This window comes from Amblyomma maculatum, chromosome 3, assembly GCF_055883805.1.
Source record: "Amblyomma maculatum isolate TAMU_Amacu chromosome 3, ASM5588380v1, whole genome shotgun sequence".
Taxonomy (NCBI): domain Eukaryota; kingdom Metazoa; phylum Arthropoda; class Arachnida; order Ixodida; family Ixodidae; genus Amblyomma; species Amblyomma maculatum.
The window spans coordinates 218973531-218990327 of NC_139346.1; the positions used below are offsets into that span (position 1 = coordinate 218973531).

Consider the following 16797-nt stretch of genomic DNA (forward strand, 5'->3'; position numbering starts at 1 on the left):
AAAGGGAACTAAGTGCTGTACTTGTAGGTGTGAAAGAAATAATGAAGACCGCTGGAAAGACATTAAGCTAGCTCTGTTCAAGCGATATGCCTTTTCAGCGGGCTTTGCAATTGCAAAGTGAAATTGAGGCTAGGCTGTTAGAAATTACTTTGTTTCCATTGCTCCTTCCTGAACAAACGAGTAATGAACACAGCTACTACAGAGGCTCTATAGAGGACAGTGTTGTATACTGCTTAGCTCGATATGTAGTATATAAAGTCTGCAAGTGCGCAGATTGCCAGTTTTGGCAGCAGGAAATAAGTTCAGAAGCTCCAGTAGTAGGTACCGATGCATATTTCACCACATATCGGCGCTTCAAAGAAGGAAGCCTGAGGCAACCCAGCAGGAAGATGCTGCACTTTTATAAGAGTTGCAAATGAGTCAATTTCGCTTTCACTTGATGAGGAAGGTCTCTGTGGCGACCTATTTTGAAAGGTCCTGGATGACTGAAGTCTAACGCGGCTGGGTTGCAATCAGCACAAGTACACGTTCACGTGCCAACTCTTGTATATTTTTTTTATCGTAACGCGCATTCACTTTTATGCGAGGGATGTGAACCGCCGCCTAGAAACCGTGCATGTGTGAAAGTCGCCATCACGAGTAAGAAAGCTCGTCTGTTGTAAAGGGGTGTTGACCAAGTGAAATATGTTTGTGTGTGCTTTGTGCCTCACAATAAATGTGCTTACACCACTCACAGAAGCAGTTTCCTTTGCTTATTTCTTGTTTTCAGCAATTACTGCACGAAAAGAGCGGCAGTGAAAGTTTGTTCCAGGCAGCTTCGCCGCTCGCACTTTTGCGAGTTCATTCCACTCATTATAGCCTCTCCCCAATGTCTGAATAGAGAGCCCCAGTGAGTAGCAAAAATATGCGCAACGCAATGCATGTCACAATGTTAAGGCAAACTACGCAATTTTCCAGGCAAGCCGTAAGCGCTTCGCGTTGTGCTGCTCGGGGCGTCGGGCTAACCGTGGCCGCCGCGCCATCTGGTGAGCGGAAACGCAAAGGGGCCACGCATCGACGGCCGCCATGGAGAGAGTTTGAAAACTGGAAAGGATCTAGTAACGTTGGTCTGCAACTGGTGGGGTGGCAGAGGTCATCGAGCGCGCACTTGTCCTACAGGCAGGTCACGAAGCAGACCGCGCTGCTACCGTTGTGATCAGGTCGGTCCCCTCCAAGCAGACTGTCCGGGAAACGGACGAGTCATAGCAGTTGTGAGTGTAGCAGAGGGTAGCAGTTGTGCCGGCCAACGGCTATGCAACCTCCTTGCAAGTTCTAGTGATGACCAGTGGGGAAAAGCCTCTGCTCGAGGTATTAATAGGTGAGAGTGTATTTTACGCCCTTCTTGACACTGGTTCCAGTGTTAGTCCAATGAGCACACAAGCCTTCGAAGCGGCTAGATGAAGTGGCGCCAGCACCAGGGAAGAAAAACAGACTCTCCAGCTTGCAGAGGGACGGTTGGAGAAAACACTTTCTGTACGTTGCCGCATCCAATGGCAGGGTTGCAGCCGGAAACAGCGCTTCCTCTTATTGGGGAAGCCTTGCCATGACATAGTTCTGGGATGAGACTTCCTTGCAATGGCAGGCTTCTGGTACATATAGGCCTCGGCGGATGGACACTCAGGATGGATCCCCAGCCATTGGTGAGGTTCAGCAAGGCACCTTCTCGCCAGCACACTGCGGCTGCTGGCCATACTCAAGACAGCTCCATGCAAGTTGCATAGCAACATCCTGTCATGGAAGACTGGGATGAAGACTTAGCTACCTCTTTGCAGCAGCTGTTTGCTCTTGAAGAGCATAGCCCACCTGAAGCTCTGTAGCCAAGTGATAGCTGACAGCGGGGCCATTCCACACAGCAATCAACTGGAAGCCATCCTCAGTCAATATAGACATGTTCCAAAATTACCACCGTGCTCATCTCTCATTACTCATAAAATTGATACAGGCATGTAAGGGCCAGTGCAGGTGGTACCATAAGGGACACGGGGGGTGTTGGCTGGAGAGATGGGAATGCTGGCAACACTGACGGGGGGGGGGGGGGGGGGGGGAGACACCATTACGGGAACTGCATATGTCGGGCATGTGCGCGTGCGGTGGTGCGTGAGTGAGTGTGTGTGTGTGTGCGAGACCCATGTTGGTGTGGTCTTCGTGGGCTCAAGTGTGAGCTCAGTGCGCGAACTGTGGAGAACTAAGTAAGGACTCCGGCATGGAGCTTCGTGTGTGAATAAATAATTTCCTTGACACTCACGCACACACACTTGGTCTAAGAATTTCACGCACTATGAGAAGAGCAGCTCACATTTACCCCGAAAATTGCGGAAGCCACATGGTCCTCTGTTTCTAAAACTAGCAAGCCGCTTCCGGCTCGGACGCAGTATGGCAGCGCCATCATGAGCTGTGGTTGTGCCTGTTCGCGTCAGCACCGCAAGCAGGCGTGCAGCGTGTGCGCACAGGAAATGGTCTCAAAGTCAGGGTTTTTGCGATCGTCGCCATCCGGTATGTGTTTCGTCTGCCGAGAGTCTCTTGCTGAAGACATCTTTCAGTAGAAACTCTTGTTCTGTAGTACCTCTATATGCGTTCGGTATCCCACATTTCTTGAAGGCACGACCGACGTGTTCCTTGGGAATAGTGGTGAAGCATCTGTGATTCAGCTGTAGGGCATGGCCAGCATGGCTGGAGAGGCCCTTTAGAGACCCATGCAACAAGCCGAGCGATCTTTTCTCCATACCTACATCATATGAGATGCGATTGACCTCTTCCTGGTCGCATGTGTGTCACGGGCATCGTGGTCGCTAGAATCACAGGGTCAGCATGGTGAAACCAAGATCGTCGAAACAGCCGATGTTAACACAGATAGCGCCTCCTCTCGCTGGAAGCCTGATGCTCATGGCGCTGATTAATAATGGGGCCAGAACTGCAAATTTAGGCTGAACTTTGTTGGGGTGCGAGCGGAAATTTGACATGATAAAATTGGGAAAAAAACCTCGTATCATATTCGGGTTTTTATGGTAATCCACCCGAGTTCACGTGTAGCTGTTTGTGTTTTAAAAGTAAAAGGCCATGCAGTGGTCATTACCAGGAGACATTATTTGCCATGTTGGCTCTGCAGCGATGGTATTTGACTGCTTACTCCAGGCCCATGGGTTTATTTTCAGCCATGGCAACAGAATTTTGACGGGGGTGAAAAATAATAAGCAACCACATACTGAGGCCTTGTTTGCTTCATGTTAAAGCAAGAACCGTGGATTGTCTGAGTTGATGATGGAGTCATGTAATATGGGTACCTTATAGCGCGCAAGTGTGCTTTGCACATAAAAAGCATCCAGTCTCAGTTTTACAAAGATCGATTGGCTCAGTAGTGCATCTAATGCATTTGTTTTCCATCTGATGTGTGCCTCTGTCTGCCTCTGTTCTGGTTACGAGTCCAACCCTTAGCCGTCGCAGCGGTCTGCAGTGTCTGCAGAGAAAACATGCGATTACATTGTGTGGCTTTGTAAAAGCACCTCTGCTTTTGCCAGCTCATTGCACCAAGACATGAGACTGTCTGTTGTCATCCTAGTTTCAGTCAGCGTGCACAGCTATGTTGAAAATACAAACTTTATCACTTAGTGTGATGATTATCATGAGCCTCGAAATAGTTTCTGCTGCACTGCAGTGCTGTTTGCAGATTGTCGGTTAAGTGCATGCCGAGTGCCACGGTAGCAAAGCTATTTCAACCAAAGTGGCCTTGACTCGTGTGCAGCAGTACAGGCTGTGTTAGAATAGTTCCCAAAAGTTACAAATATTGTGAGCCTTCTGTGGACCCTCTTTCATTTGTACATGCCATCATCTTCTTCTTTCTTTTGTACATACCATCATCATTTTCCCGTGGCGCCGGCTCCGGCGCGTGCCTGGGTTCGTGATCGGATTAAAACGCTAAAAGAACAAGCTCGCCTCTTGCCTCCAAGGTCCCGATGAGTCGTACGCGTCTTACATAGAGGCCATACTTGCACTTTGCCGGCGTGTTATTCCCACCATGCCGGAACCTGAACGCGTACACCACATCTTAAAAGGAATTAATTCTGTGGCTTATAATACCCTGATTGCCCAGAATCTTTCTACTGTTGACGCCATTATTGCGACCTGCCAACGCATCGACCAGCTGCAGTCCTCCCGATTGCAGCCCGGCATTGCTACTGGCCCGACCTCTGCTGACCTGGATCTACGGGCACTGATTCGAGCCATCATCTGGGAGGAGCTCCAAGCCCTCAAGCCTGTCTGTCGACACGGGTGCGATCATTCTTCCGTACCTTCTAGTGACGCCAGTCTCCGCAACATCATTAAAGATGAGCTGGCAACAATCGCACTACCTATGGCGTCCGACCATCCTGCACCCCGCCCAGCATCGACTTACGCGCACGTCGCAGCATCACCCCCTCCTTTTGTTTCGCCGCCCCAACTGGCATCGCCCTACAACCACATCAACGCCGTGACGACGGCTCAGCCTACGCCACCCTATTACGCACCTTGGCGCCCCTCTCGCCCAGTGTGCTACTACTGTGGAATACGAGGACATATATCCCGCTTCTGTCGTCGACGCATTCAGAACGAGCGGCGTGGTTATGACGTCTTTGAAAGTGACGTACCCTCATATTATCAGCGACGACCTATTCCCAGCCCACCTCGCCGATCCTCTCCACCGCCGGTATCCTCGTCTGAACCAAGTGGTGCCCATGTATCCCGACGCCGGTCCCTTTCCCCATACCGCCGCTCTGGTTCTTCACTTCGACCAGCAACAACTGTTCCTGTCCGTCATTCGGAAATCTAAGCGATGCAGTTTCCGGAGGTGAAACTGCACTCTGCGAACTTACCAAAAGTCCTCCTCATTGCCCATACAATATGATTTCCGTTTTAGCTGAAGGATTACCGGTCGAAGCTTTGATTGACACAGGGGCTGCAATTTCTGTTATTCGCGCTGATTTGTGCCACCGTTTGCGGAAAGTAACGACACCATATGATGGACCTGAACTTCGTGGAGCAAATGACGTCCCTCTACATCCTTCAGCAAAGTGTACAGTTCGAATTGTTATAGACGGCGTCCGCCACCATGTGCAGTTTGCTGTGCTTTCACCGTGTGCGCATCAGATAATTTTAGGATGGGATTTTTTGTCAACCGCTTCGGCGTTAATTTCTTGTGGCGACCGTGTTATTCATATGACAGACAGCGATTTTTCATCTGAAATTTCTGAATGACATCATCCCCTCGTTGCCGTCGCTGATACTGTTCTGCCTCCTCAGTGCGAAAAACTGCTTACCGTTGTTTCTGACCACATCACTGACGGAGACGTACTCATCGCACCATCTTATCGTCATCTTGCACGCGGTATCGCCTTCCCGTCTAGTCTTGTGAGGTTCTGCAACGGCTCAGCGACAGTAGCGGCCACTAACACTTCATGTGAATCCCTCGTGCTCCCAAAAGGAACTTCCCTCCCCTGCATGGTGGATGTTCAACCTTTGTCCTTGTTGGTGCTCACTGCCCCTCTGCCTCAGCACCGTGTTTCGCCAGACGTCTCTCTTTCTGTTCTCACAAAGACTATTAATCCTAACCTCACGCCAAACCAACGCCAAGAACTGCTGACATTGCTTCGACAACACCAAGCCATTTTTGATGCCACTTCCCCACCACTGGGACGGACTAGTGTTGCGCACCATCGCATCATTACTGAAGGTAACCCTATCGTTCGCCACGGCCTTATCGGGTTTCCCTCTCTGAACGATAAGTAATTGAAGAAAATGTAAATGACATGCTCCATTGCAATATTATTCGTCCCTCGACAAGCCCATGGTCCTCCCCAGAAGTGTTAGTTAAAAAAAAGGACGGCTCGGTACGCTTTTGTGTTGATTACCGCGCACTCAACAAAATTACCCGCAAAGATGTATACCCAATGCCAAGAATTGATGACGCCCTTGACTCTCTCAAAGGCGCCGAATATTTCTTGACTTTGGACCTCCGCTCAGGTTATTGGCAAATACCTATGCACGAGGACGATAAAGAAAAAACCGCCTTCGCAACTCCCGATGGCCTTTACGAATTTAATGTTATGCCTTTCGGACTTTGTAACGCACCAGCGACATTTGAAAGGATGATCGATACTGTGCTTCGTGGCCTAAAATGGAGAACCTGTTTATGTTACTTCGATGACATTGTCATCTTTTCGTCAACTTCTAACGACCATCTCACGCGCCTGAATGAGTTACTCACGTGTCTGGCTTCTGCGGGCCTTCAGCTCAACACCAAGAAGTGCCACTTTGCACAGAAGGAAATTAAAATATTGGGACATCTAGTCAGCCATGACGGCATTCGTCCAGACCCTGAAAAAATCATCGCGGTCTTGAAATTCGCTCGTCCACAACGGACTACAGAATTGCGCAGTTTTCTCGGCCTGGCGTCTTATTTCCGGCGTTTTATAAAGCATTTTGCAAGTATTGCTGCTCCACTTCATCAACTACTTAAAGCACTCAGCCCTTTCGTGTGAACTGAACAGTGCGAAGCTGCTTTTAATAACCTGAAGCACGCCCTCACATCAGATCCTGTTCTTGGCCACTTCAGTGACAGCGCTCCAACCATCCTGCACACTGATGCCAGTGGTCTCGGTCTTGGCACTGTACTTCTGCAGCGCGATGCAACTTTGCGTGAGAAAGTGATTGCCTTCGCCAGTCGGACTATGACTCCAGCTGAGAAAAACTACACTATTACTGAGCAGGAGTGCCTTGCCGTCGTCTGGGCTGTCCAAAAGTTTCGCCCTTACCTATACGGTCGGCACTTCACAGTTGTGACCGATCACCATGCTCTTTGCTGGTTGTCTTCGCTCAAAAATTTGACAGGCCGACTTGGCCGTTGGATTCTACGCCTGCAAGAATACAGTTTCGACGTCACTTATAAATTGGGTCGCCAACACCAAGACGCCGACGCTCTTTCTCGCTGTCCACTTTCGGAATCGGCTTGCTGTTTTTCTTCCCAATGCATTTCCACCTATGACCACAGCCGACCATCTTTCCCCGACGTATATCACAACAGTTTCATTTGACGACTCTGAGAACAAACACGCTCTCCGCTCACAGCAATTAGCCGATGCCTACTGTCGTCCCATCATCGACCGCCTTATCGGCGCTTCGAGCCCACCCAACGCTAGGCTTCGCCGACAGCTTCGCAATTTCAAGCTTGAAGATGGCATACTACGCCGCTACGTGTACTACCCAGATGGAACTCGCTGGCTCCCAGTCGTACCGCGTGTGCTTCGCCCACGTATACTAGCAGCTTTCCACGATGACGCTACCGCAGGTCACCTTGGTGTTGACAAAACCTATGACCGCATGAAAAAACGATTCTTTTGGCCTGGCCTATCTTCCAGTGTTGCCAAATACGTCGCATCCTGCCCTCTGTGCCAACGTCGCAAACGGCCGACTTCTTCACCCGCTGGCCTTCTACAACCTGTACCCTGTCCCGCCACGCCATTCGACGTAGTCGGCATCGATTTATATGGTCCCCTACCTATCTCTGATGGGGGTAACCATTGGATTATAACATCTGTCGACCACCTTACATGCTACGCTGAGACAGCACCTGTACCGACCGGTTCCGCTCAAGAAGTAGCAAATTTCTTTTTGCGATCAATTGTATTGCGTCATGGCGCTCCTCGGGTGCTCCTAAGTGACCGCGGGACGGCCTTCTTATCGACAGTCATTGCCGAAGTTCTTTACGCGTCATCCACCCTTCATAAGACAACCTCAAGCTACCATCCCCAGACTAACGGGCTGACTGAGCGATTTCACCGCACCTTATCGGATATGATCTCCATGTACATCACACCGGATCATCGAAATTGGGACACTATTCTACCATTCGTCACTTTCGCTGATAACACAGCAGTACAGCGGACTACCGGTTATTCTCCATGCCGTCCTCCCACTACAATTCTCGACGTTTCCTTCTTCTCTACGCCCGACCACTCCACATCGGTACCTACCCAGTTCTTATCTCGTGTGGCCAGATGCCGTCATCTTGCCCGCCTCAACACAGCAGCGTGCCAGGAAGACCGCAAGAGTCGCTACGATTCTACGCATCGCGTGGTCTCTTATCGTCCCGGTGACGAAGTACTGCTTTATACACCACAGTGACAAATTCCTCCACCGCTACCTTGGTCCCTACAAGATCATCAGCCAAACTTCTCCAGTTAACTACAAAGTCACGCCTGTTGATCCCCCAGCCGATCGACGCCACCGTGGAACTGAAATTGTTCATGTTTCTCGCTTGAAATCGTTTGTGCGCCGCGGTACATCGGTTAGTTAGGAGCGGCCAGGCTGGCCTCTTCCGACCCCCCGGGCAGATTGTGTGAGCCTTCTGTGGACCTTCTTTCATTTGTACATGCCATCATCTTCTTCTTTCATTTGTACACCATCGTCCCGCGGCGCCGGCTCCGGCGCGTGCCTGGGTTCGGGATCGGATTAAAACGCTAGACAAGGCTTCGCTGTCCTTGCCGTCATGACCTCGCCGTCTCGACCTAGCCTTCTTCCACAATATGCAAAAGGTATACACCTGGCACTGGAAAGGGGGATTGGTAGGAAAGGCCCTATTCCTGCCATGTGCATCCTGCTTATGCTTAAGATAGGAGTGACATTTTTGAGAAAAGAACGATCTAAAATGAACTTAAGACATTGCTGGAGATGAAGCTGGGGGGGAGGGGGGTGTAGTATATAAGGCAAAACAATGCACAGACTGGTACAGTATTACAGTAAAACCTTGTTAGTTTAGTCTCGGTTAAATCAAAATCCGAGAAAAATTAGAATTTCTAGTCTCTTAAAGGAGTATAGACACCAAATTTTGGTGTTCTTTTTCCTTGTTAATGATGCGTAAGACATTCCTCTATATGGATCACCACGCGGTTTTTTGCCTACGACCGCTAAATAATTTTTAACTGAATTTTCTTTACTGTCCAGTTTTGGTTTCTGTTTCAGACGCCAAGAGATGACTAACTTCACAATCAAGTTAGGTCATGCGCGACTTGAAGAAACAGCATAATGATCCGCTGATTCTTCACTTTTTACAATTCGTGTCCTTCTCTTGGAATTACATTAGACATTCAACTCTAAAATCCGAGAAAAATTAGAATTTCTAGTCTCTTAAAGGAGTATAGACACCAAATTTTGGTGTTCTTTTTCCTTGTTAATGATGCGTAAGACATTCCTCTATATGGATCACCACGCGGTTTTTTGCCTACTACCGCTAAATAATTTTTAACTGAATTTTCTTTACTGTCCAGTTTTGGTTTCTGTTTCAGACGCCAAGAGATGACTAACTTCACAATCAAGTTAGGTCATGCGCGACTATGTCCTTGAGGCAGGTTGGGTTTAGCGTTGTTGTGAATTGAAACGATACAGGAACGATTATATCACTGTTTTATTCATACCTCACGTGACCTAGACTTGACTGTGACGTCACAGCCATCACTCGGCTGTTGAAACCAAAATTGAAACTGGTCAGAAAAAAAAAATTTTATTATAAATTATTCAGCGGCCGTAGGCGAACATCACGAGGTGAACCGTGTACGATAGTAATGCCTTACGCATCATTGCAGAAGATAAAACACGAACCCCAAAATTAATTGTCTATACTACTTTAATGTCTAATGTAAATTACTTGATGAGTAGAAGCGACGGCTTCCAAAGTGTCACACGAAACAGAAGTGCAGTTTCTCATTGTTCACATGCCTTGGTGGTGCCCCTAAGAAGTAAACATAACACCATCGGTTGATGAGAATGATCGCAGGCTGAACAGTACAGAAATGAGGAGTGTGAGGGAAGCTACTCACTGGGGCTGCATGTTCTTTGTGCAGGCATACTGTGCCCAAACCTGGAGTACCTGGATGCGTCCGGTGTGCAGCTGACCAATGTGTCTGTCCAGCAGCTCGCCCAGAAGTGCCCCAAGCTCAAGGTGGACTTTAATCGCTCTCTCTGCGTTTTGTGCATGTTGGATGAGAATGACTCTTGGTTGCCTGAAAAGAAGGGCTGATGCTTGAAAGAGTAAGCGTGTGTTGTGTTGTGTGTATGGTACTCTTACCATGGTGTACTTATCCTGGAACATGTCTCAGAACAGCAAGTAGTTCGGTCAGTGAAGTCTCCAGGAGCATCTTGCAGCATATAAATGCCAACATGGTGGAGCAGATTTTAGTGATATCTCCGAGTTTTTTGTATGCTTGGCAAAGATTGCTGAATGTCAAATGTTGATCTGCTAAATGCAGTTGTGGTAGTTCACCTGCAATGTGGGGACCCAAGTGAGGGCATTCGTAGGCCAGTGCCTGTCGTGGTAATTATTCACTGCCTTTTATAGGCGGATATATGGTAACGGTGGGACATAGTCATGTACAGCATAGGCGTGCACACAGGGGGGGGGGGGGGGGGCAGCCACCCTTCCCTTATCCTCTAAGGTGGGCCACCAAGTCTGCCCCATACCTTTAATCTATCGGACCTGTGTCATCATTTTTAATGGGGGGTGCGGGGCTAAAATTATGGCTTTCACTAAAAAAACGTGGTTTTAAATTTTTGATGTTTTGGATTATGCATGTGTTATGAAGAAACTTGTCACCAAGTTTGGTTGTCATCTGTGCAGGGAAAAATTAAAATTAATTTTTCTGCAAAGTGGGGTGCACTCACCACAACTGGTTTCAAGACTCACCCGCATAGTGGCAAGAAGCTGAGCGAAGAGTGTATCGCCAAACTAGAATGGTTATTTTTCGCACATTTTAGCAAACAAGAAAAAATTACCTGCTGTCAAGGGTACAGCAGATAGCTAAAAGAAAAAACAGAAAGAAAAGGCAAATTTTGGGCTGTGGCAACAGTGCTGGTAAACCGAAATAGAAGCTTTTTTCGACTAAAATGGAGCATGTAACCCTTGGACACTGTTTTCACATAACTGAGAGCCTGGCTAACCAAAGTGTTCGACAAGCTGGAGAAACAATAGGTAGCCTAGACGAAGAGGCAACCAACCTTCAAAGAATTTCACGAGTGCAGATAAGGGCGCTAGACAGCTGTAAAGCTGAGAAAAGGAAACGCGACGCCACACGGAGTGACCTGTTCAAAAGTACAGCCTAACGTATGCACCAGGCTACTTTGATATATTAATTTAGACCCTAAACTTGATTAGCGTGTTCTGAAATCATTTAACTCATTTTTCTCAGTTTGCACTTTTTGCAAGAACACTTCCATTAGGAAAACTACCATTTCCAAACTCTTCCGCCAAAGGCTGCTTTCGAGGTGGTTTCTGAAGTAAAATTTTGTTGGGAACACAATAAGGTACTTTTTTGACTCTTAATTATTCCATAAGAAAAACATTATCGAATATGTGACATACAATGACAACTGAAAAAATGAAGTTCATATTTAAAGTGCTAAGATTTTTTGAAAATGTCATAAAGAACCCACAATTTACCTTATTCTGCACAATGAACTACCTGGAAGTTATCGAATCACAAACGGTTGGTACATCCTCGTGATTTTTGAAATGATACTTTTTCTTAACCTGATACACTTAGTTACTCATTATGACAGCTACAACTTTTTTTCTATTTTTGCTAAGGTAATGAAACTTAGAATACATTCTAATAAGAGGAAGAGAAGCCATTGTATGTATTGTGTATATTGTGTACTGAGGCAAATAGGATTTGATGCAATTTTTATTGGCTTAATGGCCACTGATTAGAATGAATGCAGAATGCAAAAGTTTTGGGTTAGTACACCTTTAGCATCTGTGATTGTATTGTGATGCGATTGCTTTCAGTGATACTTTTGTTTTGATACCTCACTGCTTCTATGAATATTTGCTGTTGTGTCATATATCTGCTGGCGCAGTCTGTCATGGGCAGCGTGCCTTCAAAAGGAAGTGCCAAAAAGTCTTGGGATGACCAGTTGGATTAATGCAGAGGAAATGTGACAATATTTTTCTTTTACTTATCAGTGTATTCCAATTTCGATTCTATTGTCTCTCTCGTCGTTGTGTTCTGATTCTATTCCAGTTACTCTCAATTTGCCATCCCTCCTTTTATTGATTTTTGCTGAGTCATTCTTATTGTGGCTTCTCCCTCTTCTCCTCGAGAAAGGAGTGCCCCTAAACATCACCTGCCTTTCTACCAGGGTTGGCAGGTGTAGGCTTCACACAGGTGCTGACACCAGCTGGCTTTTGTTTTCATGGCACTCCCAGTGGTATCGCATAAACACCTAGATGCAGTTTGCTGGTGCTGCTGTGGCTTCGTTGTGTAGTTTCTGGTTACTCAGCTGAGGGCACATCATTGTATTTTTTACACATGTGGCTGAACTAACCTGTTACCCCTTTTCAGGCTGTTTTGCTGAAGAGGTGTGGGGACGTCGGGGAGAAAGGGTGAGCCGTGGTGCATGTCCTACCTCCATGTCCTGTTGGGGCCAGCTTATCTGTTTTACCTGAACATTGTCTCTTATTCTTTTTAGACTTTGGTGGCTCCTGCACCTGTGCAAGTACTTGGAACACTTGGACTTGTCCGAGATGCCCAAGCTATCTGGTCAGGTGAGGAACCCATTTAGTGTGTGCAAATACAGAATCCCATAGCAAGACCCTGCAGGGGGCATCTGTTAAAGCAGATGTTTGTGTGTACTGTGCGACACCACGGACCCTGAGCACCCACGCTTAGCCTTGCATGGCATCGCCGTATCTGGGAAAAAGGGGATCCTGGTAGTTGAGTCGATGCCGTGTGTTTGGACCTTTAAGGCCCCTTGGCAGAGGCAACACACCACTTTGACTGACGCTTCCCATAGACTGCACACCCACCCAGGGGAAATTGGCAATCGCCTCATCCTATCCTTCTCTATCTTTTGCTTTCCAGTTTTCTTACTTACAACTGTCCTGCTTCTCCTACCTTCTTAGTCTCTTCTTACTTCCAGGCGGCAGGGGTTAAAGGGCCAAGCGGCAGGGGTTAAAGGGCCAGGCGGCAGGGGTTAAAGGGCCAGGCGGCAGGGGTTAAAGGGCAACTTCTACAGCGCACTCAGTAATGATATCTCTGAAACTATTGTTTATTTCTTCTAGAGTAATGTCGTCATCCTTGGTTAGAGCTGAATATCTACTCTGTAGCGAGATCCTGAACTCTTCTGCCCTCCCTCTCGCTGCTAATTCGTTGATGAGTTTCTTTCTTACTAATCCGTTGCGTTCCTTCTTCAGATTTAGGCTAATTCGGGATCTCACCATCCTGTGGTCACTGCATCGCACTTTCCCGATTACCTCTACATCTTGCATAATGGCGGGGGTTGATCACATTATCAAGTCGATTTCATTTTTAGTCTCCCCGTTAGGACTTTTCCATGTCCATTTCCGGTTCTTCCGTTTGCTGAAGAAGATATTCATGATTCGTAAGTTATTGCGCTCTACAAACTCAACTAGTAACTCCCCCCTGCTATTCCTAGAACCAGTGCCATAGTCACCTACTGCCTTGTCTCCTGCCTGCTTTTTCCATACCTTGGCATTGAAGTCGCCCATTAGTACAGTATACTGCGTCTTTACTTTTCGCATTGCCGATTCTACATCTTCTTAAAAGCTTTCAACTGCCTGGTCATCATAACTACATGTAGGTGCATAGGCCTGTACAACCTTCAGTTTATACCGCTTATTAAGCCTAATTGCGATGCTTGCCACCCTCATTAATAATATAGAATTCATCTATATTACGCGCTATATACTTATTGACAAGGAAACCTACTCCTAGTTGTCGCCTCTCTGGTAAACCTCGATAACACAGTATATGCCCATCCTTCAGTACAGTATATGCCTCATTTGGCCTCCTAACCTCACTAAGCCCTATGACATCCCATTTCATACCCTCTAGTTCCTCTAACAGCACTGCTAAACTAGCATTACTAGCTAGGGTGCCAGCATTAAACGTTGCCAGGGTCAGTTTCCAATGGCGGCCTGTCCAAAACATAATTAACATGCTCCAAAATGCTCGAGCTTGCTTCCACTCCTGTTTATATGATCTTGTATCTTACGACTGCATGTTAATGAGTATGTGGGGGATAATAGAGGCACAAATAAATAAAATATTACTGATTAGGGGAGTAAGAAAAGTTAATGAACACGAACAATGATCCACGAGGGGCTGGCAGATGGGAGAAATTAATGCTGTCTCAGTATACTCGTTAAGGCTGAGCTTAAGTGTGTGTGTCCCACTTTTGTTACCTGTTCTCTACGACAGTGTTCAACTGTAACCAAGTTACATAGTCTGTGAATGTCTTTAAACAAGTTATGCATTGAATTTTGGCATTTGCGGTGGTCCTCGACCTCTCTACTCGGTCAATGACGGCTACCAAAGACACATTCTCGGCGAGGCGGAAAGGCGGGTCGACGACGGGAAAGAACTCGGAAGCTCGTGCGGAGGACGCGGAAAACGCTGTGCATTCTGCTTATCACACTATGGACGTATTCGTGTGCTTTCGCAAAAGTTGCATGTGTTCGTGATGGGACGGGCTGGCCCGGCCCGGCCCGTCCGAGACAAATATACCGTAAAAACCCGCGTATAATACGAACCCGAATATAATACGAGGTGAAATTCTGGAGACGCGAAATGGAAAAAAAAGTTTTTACCGCATATAATACGAGAGAAAAAACAAGACATTTATTGAAATCGGACCTCACACTTCAATCACTTTCATCTTCAGCAGCGCTTTCCTCGGAAATTTTTGTCGGACAAATCATCCCACAGGTACTCATCTTCTGTGCCATCGAGGGCGTTTGAGATGCCGCACTTCTTAAACGAACGGCGCACAAGCTCCTCTGGGATGCTTGCCCACGCGTCCACAATCCATTTGCACAGCGTGGCTGGCGATGCTCGCTTCAGCCGCCCGGCCGGCGTCACTGCGGGCTCACCTGGCTCACCTGACCGCATCCATTCCGCGTAGCATCGCTGCGTCCTTGAAGGGTTTGTTGACACAAACGTCGAGAGGCTGAAGTTGTGAGGTCATCCCACCCGGAATCACAACAAGTTCTGTGCGGCAGTCGCTTAGCAGCCTCTTCACCGAGTCGGCCAAATGGCAACGAAACGCGTCCAGCACGAGGATGGATGGAAAGGACAACAGTGCACCGGGCCGTTTGCACCACACTGACTTCACCCAGTCGAGGACAAGATCCTCGTTCATCCAACCTTTTTCATGGCATCTCACGATGACATTCTTCGGCAGCTCCTCACCTTTCGGCATTGTCTTGCGCTTGAAGATGACATAGGGCGGGAGCTTGCGGCCGTCTGCCGTGCACGATAGCATGACTGTAACCCGCGTCTTCTCGTTTCCAGTAGACCGGATACAAACTTGTTTAGAGCCCTTCTCATGGACGGTGAGGGGCGATGGCATGTCCAGGTAAACCGGCGTCTGGTCAGCATTGCCTATTTGCCCCAGCTGAAAGTTTTTGGTCTTTCGCAAAGAAATCACGTGGCGCTGAAAAGCCACCAGCAGCTCTTCGAAGGATTCGGGCAGCTTTTGTGAAATCGAGGTTCGCCGGCGTAGCGAGAATCCAGCACGGCACATATAGCGATGTATCCAGTGCTTGCTTGCTTTGAAGGCGGAGCTCGGAATTCCCTTTTCCCTTGCAAGCTCCCTAGCTTTTGCCTGCATAAGCTCTACGCTCACAGCTAGATGCTGCGATGCTCGCTGTTCTCGTACGAACTCCGTCAGAGCGAGTTCAATTTCCGGGAATGCGCCATTCTTTGGCCCGCGAAAGCTTCTTCGCATTCCCTTGCACGCGAAAAGGGCTTCTTTCTGTCGTCGCCATCAACGAATGCTTCCCTCGGTGACGCCAAACTGCCTCCCGGCCGCACTGTTGCCGATGTTTTCAGCAACTAAAATCACCTTTCTCTTAAAAGCAGCTGAGTACTGTTTCCGAGACCCTGGCATCTTGCTCGTTCACTTAAAGAAAAAAGCGTGCACTTTTTCGCGAACCGTGGTTTGCACGAGAGCACATGCGCTGATGCTGTGCGCACTCGACGACCCAACAACGAAGAGACGACACCTCGACGTCGTGGCCACTGCGGGGTGCGGCCACGTTAGGGCAACGAAGCCAAGCCGTAGCCGCACATCGATAACAAAGCCAAGCCGTAGCCACGCGGCAACAACGAAACCAAAACTTCTCGCAAAACTTTGACATTTTGGTTGGGATCCGCAAATAATACGAGGCGGAAATTTGGAACGCTGAAAGTTGGAAAAAAAACTCGTATTATACGCGGGTTTTTACGGTACCTTGGCCCGAGCCTGAGGAAGAGGGCTTCCAAGCGGTCCAATGGAACATTTGTGTAAATCTTGAATTTGCTTATATTGTAGTAAGTGTCCTAATTCTCTTTTACTAGCGTAGTATGTGCTTACAGCAATTGCCTTGAGTAATTTGCTGCGTCCTGGTGCAGTGCTTTCACATGGCGGGAGTCCGGCTGCGTCACCTTGTCCTTCGTGGCTGTGCGGGATTGACTGCAACGGGCTTCTCCAAGATAGCTACCAAGTGCTGCTTTCTCTCAGAGCTCACCCTGAGTGACTGCTTGCAGATTACTGACCATGACCTGCTGTTGCTATGCCAGGTCGGTTTCTCTTGAGGACTCACAAACTGTTCCTAGTAGCCTGTGGAGCTTTCATAAAAAGTGTTGCATGTCCAGCAAAGAAAACAAATTAATATAGACAAAACTGGAGTTTTTTGAGGCTCCACAGGTTGTTAAACTGGGAGGCTTTTCACAG

General features: G+C 47.8%; 1 protein-coding gene across 2 annotated transcripts in view; it reads left to right on the forward strand.

The window, feature by feature from the left end:
• The window catches only part of LOC146197737 (putative RNA-binding protein EEED8.10), a 135373-nt gene that overhangs the window by 41250 nt on the left and 77326 nt on the right, over window positions 1-16797 (forward strand). For both annotated transcript variants that reach the window (XM_084599648.1, XM_084599649.1), the window contains exons 8-11: window positions 9909-10006; window positions 12405-12445; window positions 12532-12607; window positions 16476-16643. In XM_084599648.1, coding sequence (XP_084455774.1) covers window positions 9909-10006; window positions 12405-12445; window positions 12532-12607; window positions 16476-16643 — 383 coding nt within the window. The remainder of the gene's footprint in view (window positions 1-9908; window positions 10007-12404; window positions 12446-12531; window positions 12608-16475; window positions 16644-16797) is intronic.